The 12,746-nt window shown below is 39.8% G+C and overlaps 1 protein-coding gene across 3 annotated transcripts in view; it reads left to right on the top strand.

The window, feature by feature from the left end:
* The window catches only part of col2a1b (collagen, type II, alpha 1b), a 48,794-nt gene that overhangs the window by 28,198 nt on the left and 7,850 nt on the right, over positions 1 to 12,746 (top strand). For all 3 annotated transcript variants that reach the window (XM_088307975.1, XM_088307974.1, XM_088307976.1), the window contains 21 exons: positions 346 to 453; positions 1,326 to 1,379; positions 2,844 to 2,942; positions 3,606 to 3,659; positions 3,991 to 4,089; positions 5,006 to 5,059; positions 5,136 to 5,189; positions 5,321 to 5,374; positions 5,855 to 5,908; positions 6,444 to 6,488; positions 6,817 to 6,915; positions 8,231 to 8,338; positions 8,430 to 8,483; positions 9,985 to 10,038; positions 10,130 to 10,183; positions 10,268 to 10,321; positions 10,891 to 10,998; positions 11,162 to 11,215; positions 11,307 to 11,360; positions 11,854 to 12,015; positions 12,522 to 12,629. In XM_088307975.1, the coding sequence (XP_088164101.1) occupies positions 346 to 453; positions 1,326 to 1,379; positions 2,844 to 2,942; positions 3,606 to 3,659; positions 3,991 to 4,089; positions 5,006 to 5,059; positions 5,136 to 5,189; positions 5,321 to 5,374; positions 5,855 to 5,908; positions 6,444 to 6,488; positions 6,817 to 6,915; positions 8,231 to 8,338; positions 8,430 to 8,483; positions 9,985 to 10,038; positions 10,130 to 10,183; positions 10,268 to 10,321; positions 10,891 to 10,998; positions 11,162 to 11,215; positions 11,307 to 11,360; positions 11,854 to 12,015; positions 12,522 to 12,629 (1,584 nt within the window). The remainder of the gene's footprint in view (positions 1 to 345; positions 454 to 1,325; positions 1,380 to 2,843; positions 2,943 to 3,605; positions 3,660 to 3,990; positions 4,090 to 5,005; positions 5,060 to 5,135; positions 5,190 to 5,320; positions 5,375 to 5,854; positions 5,909 to 6,443; positions 6,489 to 6,816; positions 6,916 to 8,230; positions 8,339 to 8,429; positions 8,484 to 9,984; positions 10,039 to 10,129; positions 10,184 to 10,267; positions 10,322 to 10,890; positions 10,999 to 11,161; positions 11,216 to 11,306; positions 11,361 to 11,853; positions 12,016 to 12,521; positions 12,630 to 12,746) is intronic.

The following is a 12,746-nucleotide window of genomic DNA, read 5'->3' as shown; positions in this document are numbered from 1 at the left end:
AAGCACATTTCCATCCATCTATTTTCTAGTTTATGCCAACAGACTTTTGGCAGACTCGTCGCTGGTCAATTGTAGTGCACATACTCGAAGACATTCACGCCATCCATCCAATTTGTATTGGATGCGCGTACTGTTTTGGATGTCTCAAGATTGACAATTTGTTAAACAAACTGCTGCAAAAAATATCGCAAGTCGTATTGCATAATAAGCATCTGCTCTTATGTCTAAATATGGTCACTTCTGATTTCGAGGAAAATTATTTATTTAAATGTTTCTATTAGAATTGCAAATATTTCATTATTTTTATGGACTAACATTCGTGGTAATAATGGCTGTTCTGTGCAGGGACCAGCTGGTCTTCAGGGAGCCCCCGGCCCACAAGGAGAAGAGGGCAAGAGAGGACCCAGAGGCGAACCTGGTGCTGCTGGACCAATTGGACCACACGGAGAGAGAGTGAGTACTGTGAAATGTTTACGGATACTACAGTACAGCAGTCTGAAGGTTCTCGATTTGTTTGATGCATAACCCCCAAAAAAATAGAAATCCATTCCCGAATCCAGTTTTACTGAGCAAGATTAAATTTGGGGGGCATGTTTACTACAAGCAGAGCCACAAAGAAAGTCTCAAGATGCCATGGTGAAAAAGACTCAGGAAGTCTACCATTTTGGGTTGAAGCATAATTTTACACATTCGTTTTCGGCCATTTCAAGAATTCCTTTGGAGAGGAACTCTTGCTACCACATTTAAACTGCAACATACTAGACAAATGAGTGAAAACATACTTTTCAGGAGATTTTGATGACTTGTTGTTAAGTTCCACATTGATTTATGTGAACCTTTTAACACACATATGTACAAAAAATACAAAATATGTTAATACTTATTTTTATTCTTATTTCCTGAAAATTGTGCCTATTCATTGTGATTGTTTTGATGCCATGTCTCAAAAACTATTGCTTTGGCACCATCTGGTGGCATCTGGGTGCTGAGTATCTTTGTTGAAGTGAAGGAAGCAGCTTCATTTGTTGGGGCCATAACTTTGTCTAATGAACTGTGGTGTAGTTATATAAATATAGTTATAAAAAGTTATTTAAAAGCAATTACAAACCTTTTTGTTAGGAGCCAATTACTCACAGAGTCTTCACTGTGAATCCATGTGTAAATCTACATTCTAATTAGTCCTAATGGCACATAATTATTATTTTGTGAAGAGGCCAAATAAGTACCTGTACATTGTTTTCAAAAGTCTTCTATTCTCGGTTGAAACTTGGAAAATGATTAAGTTAAGTACTGTCTTCACAATATTGACTCTGGTTTGTTTCCAGGGCTCTCCTGGTAACCGCGGTTTCCCAGGTCAAGACGGTCTGGCTGGTCCCAAGGTGAGTCATGTCCTCATTTCCAAAAAGAGAACTTCAATGATTGCGATTGCTGCCGAAAATGGAAATATGCCCTTATTAAAATGCATTTGCGTGAGATAAGAAAATATGAGCGGTGGCTCCCAAAGAGTCTAACCTTGTCAACTTGCAATTTGCAATTGCAATTTTTTTTTTTTTGCGATCATGCTCACCAAACGTCATTTACGAGTCAATGTCATCTCCTCCGTCATGGTTGTAATTCAATTTTAATCCTCTGCATTAACCTTCAAATATCAACCTCCTAAAAAGAACACGTTCCATTTTTGCTGACACATTTACAGTACTGTAGCATTAAGGAAAAAACACTTTAAGCCATGCAGCTTTATTACAGCAAACTCAGAATAGCGCATTGTCACGCAATCTACTGCTGAGGTGATTTCACAAGCATATTTTGCACATCATTAACTCCTTTTGAAAATTTTAAAATAAAATAAAATGAGGAATGTACCGATGTATTTGTTATGATAATAACAATAAGAATAATAATAATAGTAATAATAATAATAGCATAGAGGAAATAACATTGTAAGCCATCCTGTGCAAAGTACGGCCTGGGGGCCACTTTTGGCCTACCCACAGTCTCTGACCGGCCCTCACAATGACCATGAGACCATAAAATAGGTGATGTTTTTTTTTGTTTAGTTTTTTTTTCAGTTGTGCTTTTCACTTTTCTATTTGAGTCACCACTGATTTGTGTACAGAGCTTGTAAATATTAATAGAGGCTATAACCAAGACTTCCACCAAAGCATCTAATTCCTTCCTTTGGCCACGAGATTCACAAATTATTGTTCCCCGGTGGTGCAGGGAAAAAAACAGGGGCAGGTTTCTGGCCTTTACTTTTTTTTTTTTATTTTTTTTTTACGTAGACATGAAATTAAATTTGGGGTTGCATGATTAGACATCATGTCTGGCTTTAAGATCAACGATTGCACCAACTTTATCTGGATGTTGAAAGTGGTTCATAGCTTAAAAAAAAAAAAAAAAAATATATATATATATATATATATATATATATATATATATATATATATATATATATATATATATATATATGTATGTGTGTGTGTCGCAAAGGCTGTTTTATGCTTTTCTGTGCATATGATAACTCGCCTCAGACTTTGCAGTCATTTATTCCCTTCCATCTAGTGGCCACCTGATGGTGGCATAGCTCCGAATCCATCTCTGCACCAGTGACCCAAATGTCTCACATGGCAGCACCAGAATCTCATTAAACGTGATCTCTCCACACACAAATCTCATTTACGCTCAAATGAAGATGACAGAATTTAATCTTCTCATCTCCAGCAGGTCAATGAAAGGCATCACGCCATTAAAAGGAGAGCCCATCTACTCCTGTGGGCTTTTTGGGGTAAAAAAAAAAGATCTGTTTTTAATGCTCACTCACTCTCTCTGTTTGTCTGTATTAGGGTGCCCCCGGTGAGCGTGGACCCTCAGGTGCCAGTGGTCCCAAGGGTGCTAGTGGTGACCCAGGCCGTCCCGGAGAGTCCGGTCTGCCCGGTGCCAGAGTAAGTTCTATTGCAAGAAATTGATAGATGAGTTACTTTTGGCTCCTGCTCATGATCAATAATCCTTTATTATCAGTCAGTGATGATGGTATGAAAGTTTCATTCCACGATGACTGTGAGCAAAGCCATGAATATTGTCTGTGTTTTCGCAATATTGCTAAAAGATATAAGCCAGTCATTGGTTAATGCAAGTCAAAACATTAGGTTCCCTTGCACAGTTCAAAGACTTAAAGTGAAGTGTAAAAAAAAAGTAAATACAAAAGTACAAAAATATTGTAACAAAAATAGAAATATAATCAATGGAAAAGAATTAATAGTGTAACAAAAGAATACGAATATATAACACACTAATAATTATAATATATCATTCTAAGCATTAATATAATCCTTGTAAACACATAAACTTACAGAAATGACATCTTAATGGACTTATGAGAGAAATCACCGAGAAAAATGTTCTGTTAGCCATGGATGCAATAAAGTTGCTGATAGTAAAATGGCCACAAGAGGGCGCCTTGGTATCTGTGACTGGTATCGGCCACCATCGCGACTAATACACTGAAATATGGCCCGTACCGCAATTGCCGCAGTGGATCCATGCATCTCATCTCTATGCAGATGATCTTTGTGTATGTTGATTGTGTGTCCGTGTACTTCTGGCAGGGTCTTACTGGACGTCCCGGTGACGCTGGTCCCCAAGGCAAAGTTGGACCTTCTGTGAGTACATTCCATCCAATTTTGTGATTGCTGTCAATCAAAACTAAAAAAAGACACCATCTCCAGCTTCAGGCGTCGTGATGTGATTCAGCATCTTCCCAAGATACCGAGAGGCTTTTTAGTAATTGAGCAATCCAAGCTTACTGATGAATCCAATCATTACCTAGCAGACCAGCTGTTCCAATGTGTCACTTCGACATTTTCATGTTCCTCACTTCATGGCATGCACATTATTTTTGGGAAATGACTTCCTCTGATCAATAACAACAACTTTACCTTCTTATTATTATTAAGTGCTGCATAGCCACAATTGACTTTTTTGATCGTGCAGGGAGCTCCTGGTGAAGATGGCCGACCTGGACCCCCTGGTCCACAGGGCGCCCGTGGACAGCCTGGTGTCATGGGATTTCCCGGACCCAAAGGAGCATCTGTGAGCGAGCTTGACACACATATACACACGCACACACACAGCATTCATTCATTTAAAATATGGCACTACTCACATAGGCTACGTCCCAGGAAAACTGTGGGAAGATTTGGGGCACAGGATTTTACGGCCCTACACAGCAGAGAAGGGATAGAGAGATATGGTCGGGGCATAGAACACTTTATTCATATAAAAGATCACAACTGAAATCAAATAATAGCTAGGTAGCAGGATCAGCTAAATTGACAGAATTAGGTGTTTGCCATTATTTGCTAGGCAGAATTTCTGAGGCATTAGCAATTTGTGCGCCTAAGCCCAATTTGAGAAATACAATTGTGTGAGTCAGGCACACAGTGATATTTTTCTTTGGCAAATTGGGACAGTGTAGTCCTCATTTCTGTGTCGAACTGGAGTGTTCCAGAGGGTGGACAACAGTATCGTTTTGCTCGTTTGAATCACCAGATCGACTAGTGGTAGATTTGGTCGATAAAACATTTTGTGTAAGCTATGATGAGTCCCGCTCTGTCCCACTCTTGTATGGTGTTCCGCAGGGTTCAATTGTGGTTCCTCTGCTGGTTTCATTGTACCTGCTGCCCTTGGCTTCCTAAACCAGATAAAATAGTGCTCTAATTTGCTCTTCATACTGTACTATTTTCTCAGAAACCTGGTTCAGTGGTTTCTAATGCCCCATATAACAATGAAAATGTATAAATAGACTTGCACCATTGGCACATTTGCTTGTTGCTTGGTGCCACATAGACAAAGAAAAAAGGATGAATCTATTTGTATACATTATCTTTGCAATCAAGGTCAACTAAACTGTGCCCACTCAACTTACTCGCCCTCCTAATTCATATCACACATTTGGTTATTGATTGACGATTACTTTTGTATGACGTGCCTGTGGTTTGTTTTTTAGGGCGAGCCTGGCAAATCTGGTGAGAAGGGATTGGTTGGAGCTCATGGTCTAAGAGTAAGTGTGAAGCAATCATCAAGAAAAGAAACCATGTTGCACACATGTTAACAAATCATTTTTTTCTTCTCCTCAGGGTCTACCTGGTAAAGATGGTGAAACTGGCGCTGCCGGACCCCCCGGCCCTGCTGTACGTATCAATGCCAGTGCATTTGAAATTTTGCAAGTGGCTGGTGAACTAAGGGACTTTTCCAAACTATATTTTATGGCAATAGTTTATTTTGGCTGTTTTGTTGATTTGATGTTGACTTTTATCTTTAGGGCCCCGCTGGCGAGAGAGGAGAGCAAGGGCAGCCCGGCCCCTCTGGTTTCCAGGTAAAAGTCTCACTTATGCAATCATTCAAATACCTAGCTAATGAAAATAATGTATTTCCAATTTGTGTTTTTCAAGATAAAAAAAACAACAGTTCCAAAGAAACAGTTTGCATTTTACAGAGAAACATTTTTTTCTTGTATTTCGGACCAAATCAAATGAAAAATCTCAAAAAATTGGATTGCCTTTTATAGGACACATCAATATTAATATACAAAGAGAACAAATACATAACTATTTGTATTTAATTAAGCCATGTTCAAAAACTGAAATATGAATACTTTCTAAAAAAATATTTTAGAAATTCTCTTATCTCTCTCTAATAGAAATCTATTTTTAAAAAATTTAAAAACTTCCACATTCACTACTAAAACAGTAAAAAAAAAAAAGAAATAAAAAAAAAAAGAACATTACACATAGATTCTAAATCCAATTCAATTCATGCGCGTACATATGGTGATGCCTATGTTGTGTCGACACAGGGTCTGCCCGGACCCCCCGGTCCTCCCGGTGAGGGTGGCAAGCCTGGAGATCAGGTACGTGCACACTGAACAGCCATTCAATCAAGTCAGGCATTCCGGAGCCGCTTGGAAGCTCGAGAACAATCACACTTAGTCCTCAAGGAGCCTGGCAAAGGTTTAGCAAGTGACTTCGCTTTTGCTGCAATCAGCCTTCCATTTGAGGTTTTATTCTGTATTACACTGTATGTGTGTTCTTGTCCTATGGCTAAAAATAAATTTGATTGATTTTGTTATCTGATACAAGATGGCTAAGGTAGCTCCAGACAAATGTCAGATCAATATTTTTATTATTTATATTTTCAATGTGTATTCTATCCATACATATTCTTTAAAGTAAAAACCTTAATGATATCACATTAATTCAATTGATTATTATTATTATTATTATTATTTTAAAATAATACTCTTTAAACTACTGACGTCATCTAAGAAGTTTCTGCCAGTCTGACTCTGACTGCAGTCTACACATGAAAGCTTGTTATAAAATGCATTGCGTCACCCAGGCCCACTTCCTGTTTCATCACGCGTCACTTCTTCTCTCCTGCACCAGGGCGTTCCAGGAGAAGGCGGAGCTGCCGGTGCCACTGGACCCAGAGTATGTTGACAGAACCCATGCATCTTCTCTCACATAACGTCAACTCAGTGATTATCATACTTTGTGAACCCAGTCTCACCTCAAAAAATACTGAGCTCTGAGCTAATAACACCATAATGACCAAAAAAACTCACCTCAACTAACGTAACAACAGACTCCCATTACTGCATCTTACTGAGTCGCTTACAGCATTAGTAGAAGAAGTAGTACTCTTCTTTTTTTCTGTCAGTATGAGTGTATTACACTGCCTCTCATTGGCCATGGCGGGTAACTAAAAGGAGCAGGACAATAAAGGATAACCGATTGATTGACTTGTGTTGATGTTCAGGGAGAGCGAGGTTTCCCCGGAGAGAGAGGAGCAGCCGGTTCTCAGGGTCTGCAGGGACCCCGAGGTCTGCCCGGAACCCCTGGAACAGACGGCCCCAAGGTGAGTCCTTATGAGTCATAAATGCAACACAGCTGACCACTCCATTTATTACATCCAAATTCAATAGCTGCCTGCTGTTTTTCTGTTTGGCTGCTTTTCCCATGAGGGGAAATGTTATTTCGGAATCCCTGTGATAAGGCTTCACAACACTCACCGGCATACAATGATTATTTAAGTACTAATCGACTTTACACAGGTGCAATCCGCTGTGTATTTCCAATTCAGCCAGTGGCACATTTAAGCCGTTTAATTGCAGCAGCATGATGGAAGCAGATGCTATTGTCACACGCTCAGTTATCTGAAACAATGTCATTATCTTCGTAAAATGTCAGCCTGCAGATACTGAAAGACAACCTGGAATTGGTCCCTGAGTGGGTAAATTGGGATTCATCCACTGGTCACAACTGTGACAATAGTACAGCTGCATAATCCATCCGAATCAATTTATACAAGAGCAGAGTGCCCTAGAGGTGTTTGCATGACTGATACTAATTCATTTATTTTATAAGATAAGATGAGATGATATAAGATGAATACAAGTGCAGTACCTCCACTGGTTCTTTAGACCAAACTATCAAAGTCCATACGGTGGTGGCCTGCTGTTCTGCCAGGAGTCTATAGGTGGTCTATATAAGTATATAAAGTTGTCATCGGTTTCTACGGAGTTGGGAGAGGAGAAGAACCGTATACTCCCTTCACATCCCAGTAGTATCGGCATAAAGGAGGTCCACAGTTTTATTCCTTATCATGCACAGTCGACAATTGTGTTAAGTTTATATACAGTATATTTAAATAAAACCATTATAAGAATAACAAAAAATTATTACATTTTTGAAATTAATTAAAATGATTTAAAATATAACAAATAAATGCAATTTAGTTTTAGCTTTTATTTGTATTCATTTTATTGTTGTTATACATTTATTTAATCAGTAATTAATATTTTTCTGTATTTATTAAAAAACTAACTACAGTATGCTTACATTTTGTGTCTTTATATATATATATATATATATACTGTATGTCTATTATGCTCTAACTGTTGCAGAACAGTTGCCTTTATTACTCTGAACATATGAACACAGGAGAACACCAAGAGTCCCAATTGTACTAAATCTTCTTGTGAACGCAAACGTAAAATTGGCAACACGTTTTTGCAAGTTTAACGTTAAATACATTATTAGCTGATGGTGATATCCACCCGTAGATACCCACATGGGTTTGAATAAAGATTGTCTGAGTTGTTTTCGTAATCCACTGCAGCTGCTCCTCTTTGATCGCTTCCGAATGTCTGCCATCTCGTCTCTCTGTTTAGGGAGCGATCGGACCCGCTGGAGGCGGCGGAGCTCAGGGACCGCCCGGTCTGCAGGGTATGCCCGGCGAGAGAGGAGGCTCTGGTATTCCTGGACCCAAAGGAGATAGAGTAAGAATTTGTCCTGACATGTTTGTCTGTTTCATTTAAAGTGATGTTGAAAATTGGTGATAATAAAATATGTCGTTTTTAATCTTCATAGGGTGACCTTGGAGAGAAGGGACCTGAAGGTGCTCCTGGAAAAGATGGCGGCAGGGTGAGATTTGAGTGCGGAGAAAAACCCCAAAACTTCACTAAGGGTTTACTTTTCATAGCTCACGTGTACTCTGGCGCGTGTAAAAACTGCCACTGCTGGTGCGAGACTCATTAAGCGTGTTTTGGAATTTGACAGGCCGTACTGTGCCATGCTGGCAACTCCGGCAGGCCGAGGTCGTTTTCTTTTAGAAACTGAACACCCGACAATTTCCAGGTCTATGACTGGTTGCTACAGATAAGACTGGTCAACAATCGAACAAAAAGGTCATGGCTGTTTCTTTATATTTTGTATGTATTAGGGTGATCAGCAACTCAACATTAGTATTTCTCTACGCGAAAATAGCTACTATGATAAAATAAAATGATAAAAACAAAGAGTTTATTTTTAAAAATACGTGCCTTAAATGAGGGGGCACAATGGTGATGGGTTCTGCTTAATTAAAAGGGAATGAGAGGAGCTACCTCGATTGGCCGGATAGCAAGTCGGCTGTGTTCGTGCCTACAGCAACGGAAATGTCCATTTCTAACTAAATGCTTCTACAAAAATATCAAAATAATGAAAACTCGACTCATGCACACAGTTACACTACGCTTTGAGTCAAACTTGCACTGAACACAAAAATCGTGCAATGTGGGGAAAAGTATCAAGACACAACTCTTAATTAGATAATGAATCACTCTAATAAAACAAGACCTTTGGTAAGCTTGTGGAGTTTTATGACTAGTCATTGAATTTAACTGGCATGCAATGAGACACGTTATTGAACTTCATCATCATGTAATGATGATAACTAAAATTTTGCAATTTCTCATCAGGTGTCTGCCTAATATTCATAGTTCAAATTTCAAAGAACTCAGAGATAATCTTTAGGAAATGCCCAAATTGACCCTAAAAAAAACACTTTAAATGAAAATGGCCAACTTTCTGTGTCTTTTTGGACAGAGCTTCTTGAACATTTTTGCAGGTCTCCCGCATCATAAACACGCCCACCAATCTGCTGCCTTGGTCCATTCACACAATGCCAAAAACTGCAAATGTTGACAATGTTTGCATTGCTCATCTGTCCGGTAAAATACATATGGTTGCAGTTGTAAGCAATCAGAGCAAATCTCAAATTATTCCAATGATGGTGGCTTCAAATAGAAATGTCAAACTTCCACTGGGGCTGAATTTTCAAACAGATTCTACGGGCCGGTACCAAGTTGACTTCAGAGCATACTTTTTGTGCATCTACTCACAATTGGGCATGCCTGCCAAATATTCATAATGCTTAAATTAAGTCATTTCAGGGGCTAAATTAAAAAGAAAAAATCTTGGGTATCCATTTGAGGCATTTTATAGGAGGGTACCAAATACCATTAGTAAAGTTCTACCAGGATAAGCAAATTGTCCATATGTTTATAATATTCAATGTACTTTTGTTCAATTGTTTATAGTATATGACTTCATCAGTAACAATAGAAATGGCCCTTGGTTGAAAATATCCTTGTTTTATTTTCAGGGTCTTACTGGTCCCATTGGCCCTCCTGGTCCTGGCGGTCCTAATGGTGAAAAAGTAAGGTTGATTTTTTTTTTTCTCATACACACAAAGCATTTTGAAATATATACTGGTTGACATAAACCTGTGGTTGTATTTTTCTTTCCAGGGTGAATCCGGTCCTGCTGGTCCTTCTGGAGCTCCCGGTACCCGTGGTGCTCCTGTATGTTTTCCCATGAAGCCTGTCAAATGAATGCAAAATGTTGCATTTGTACATACACACATTTACGGTTGTGTCCTCCGGTAGGGTGACAGAGGTGAGACCGGACCTCCAGGGCCTGCTGGATTTGCTGGACCCCCTGTAAGTAACACTGACACAGCCATGATGTTAGCACGGCTAATTATCAAGTATACGTCAGGATGACGCACGATGTCGTCCTCGCTTCTCAGCTGTTTATAGCCGTTGCGGCACACGTACTCAAAATAGATAGAGATGCAACAAAAACAAGTCTCCTACTGTCGCTTGTACTTGTAAAATGAGTCAGCTTTAATTGGAAGGGTGCACTTTGATAAATGTGTTCAATTCCACATGTAACCTTTGAGAAGTCCTTAAAAAAAATCCGTACTCATTTCTCTTTAATGATGATAAAAATAATAATAATGAATTGCCCAAATCCAATGTGTAACATGATGTACCTTTTTAATTTCAGTACAAAAATAGTCCAAATTGAAATGTTCTCTTTTAAGGATATCTCATATGAATCAAAAATTTTATTTTCAATGTTTTTCAATGGGACACATTTTGTCAAGCTTTATCATATAAAATTTTTCTATTTAATAAAAGGAAATACTGAATGCGAACATCACTAGTCCAGGAGTCATGTGATGTCATGCTATGATGACTCAAAAGCATTCCTGCCTCTCCACCAGGGTTCTGACGGACAACCTGGACTCAAGGGAGAGATGGGCGAGTCAGGCCAGAAGGGTGATGCCGGCGCCCCCGGACCACAAGGACCATCTGGTGCCCCTGGACCCGCCGTGAGTCACCTTACTACTTTAAATCTAACAGGGACATAATAATCGATTCATTGAGTGTTAAGAATGTGACCAATTGTGTGGAATTAATTGATATGAAGCAGCTGAAGACAAATAGAATGCGCATCACAATTTAACTCTAAGGTATTGAGTGTTTCTTTTCTAGGGCCCAACTGGTGTTTCTGGACCTAAAGGCGCCCGCGGTGCTCAGGGACCTCCTGTAAGCGACCGCTACGACACCCAGCACCGTCGCGATCAATTCTTCTTAATTTCTCTTGGATGGGTTTATTTATCCCTTCGCTCTCTTTCAGGGTGCCACTGGTTTCCCGGGAGCCGCTGGAAGAGTCGGACCACCCGGTCCCAATGTAAGTCGTCCAATGAATTTTGACACCAGACAGTATTTGACAGTACTGAACAAGCAAGTTGCGACAAACTATAAATTAGTCATATTAAATGCTACAGATCAGAACTGTTCAGAGGTTGTCAGTAATTTTGCCAGTCTGTTATTCTCCAGTGGTTGATCTGTCATCGTCAGTCTGTCATGCTGTCATCGTTATTTTAATATATATTCCTTTAAAAACAAAAAAGTAGAAAAATAAATTATGAGTCTTTACATCTGGAAAAACTATTCAGAAAAAGAGAAAACTTTTATTTAAATTTTTCAAATGAAAAGAGCACTTCCCTAATTGCTTTTTTTTGTTCAACAATGATACACTTCCTTTTAGACAAAATTTAATGAAAACCACATATAACCAAATAAATATTTTGTTATCATATTACACATGTTAGTAAGTGTTAATTATGTTTGATTCCTTTTTCAGAAGAAATATTTCTCTCCTTTCTCTGTTATATTCCTAGGGCAATCCTGGACCTGCTGGTCCCGCCGGCCCCTCTGGCAAAGACGGCCCCAAAGGTGTGAGGGGAGACGGCGGCCCCCCGGGCAGACAGGGCGACGCTGGACTTCGCGGCCCCGCTGGGGCACCTGGAGAGAAGGGAGACGCTGGAGAGGACGGCCCCCCTGTGAGTGTGCCATCATTTTTTTGGATTGGTGGGGTGCGGGACGATTTTTAGACAGCTCTACTCTACTTCTCTCCAAGTTTAAAGTGGCACTGTCAGCCCGCATAGAGACAATTCCATCCATTAATACAGCCAGCTGTCATTGAGTGTAATAGCAGGACAGTGCACAAGAGAGCGGCGCTGTCATACTGACAGATTGATGGCAGGCATCTTGGCTTTTACCACACACACACGCACATACACGCACGCCCAATCACAGATGACAGGGCCTGTTCAGAAAATACCATCTGACAAATGATTCCTTATCCTTATTCCTTATTCATGAATCCCTGCTATCTGCTACATATATATTACATACATGCCTGTGTTTGATCTGTGAAAACGTAAGGACTAATTCAACGTTTTGACAACTGAAAGATAAAGCAAATGAATGCAAATTATGACAATGGATGCTTGTGATTTCAGTTTTAATGGTAATGGCGTCTTTGTCTCGATTTCCTCCGTCGCAGGGTGCGCTCGGTCCCTCTGGTCCTCAGGGTTTGGCCGGCCAGCGTGGTATCGTGGGTCTGCCTGGACAGCGTGGCGAGAGAGGCTTCCCCGGCCTGCCCGGGCCATCTGTAAGTATGCGAACATTCACTTCCGTCAGGATTCATCTCACCGTGCAAAAAGTTGACATATGACAAATACTGTATAGAAAGAATTGTCCAATTTGTGATGCAAGCATGATGTTTATT

This window comes from Idiotropiscis lumnitzeri, chromosome 11, assembly GCF_059441095.1.
Source record: "Idiotropiscis lumnitzeri isolate Australia: NSW breed Sydney's pygmy pipehorse chromosome 11, RoL_Ilum_1.0, whole genome shotgun sequence".
Taxonomy (NCBI): Eukaryota; Metazoa; Chordata; class Actinopteri; order Syngnathiformes; family Syngnathidae; genus Idiotropiscis; species Idiotropiscis lumnitzeri.
Note: the sequence above shows the minus strand (reverse complement) of the source record. Positions and strands in the feature narration are given on the sequence as shown.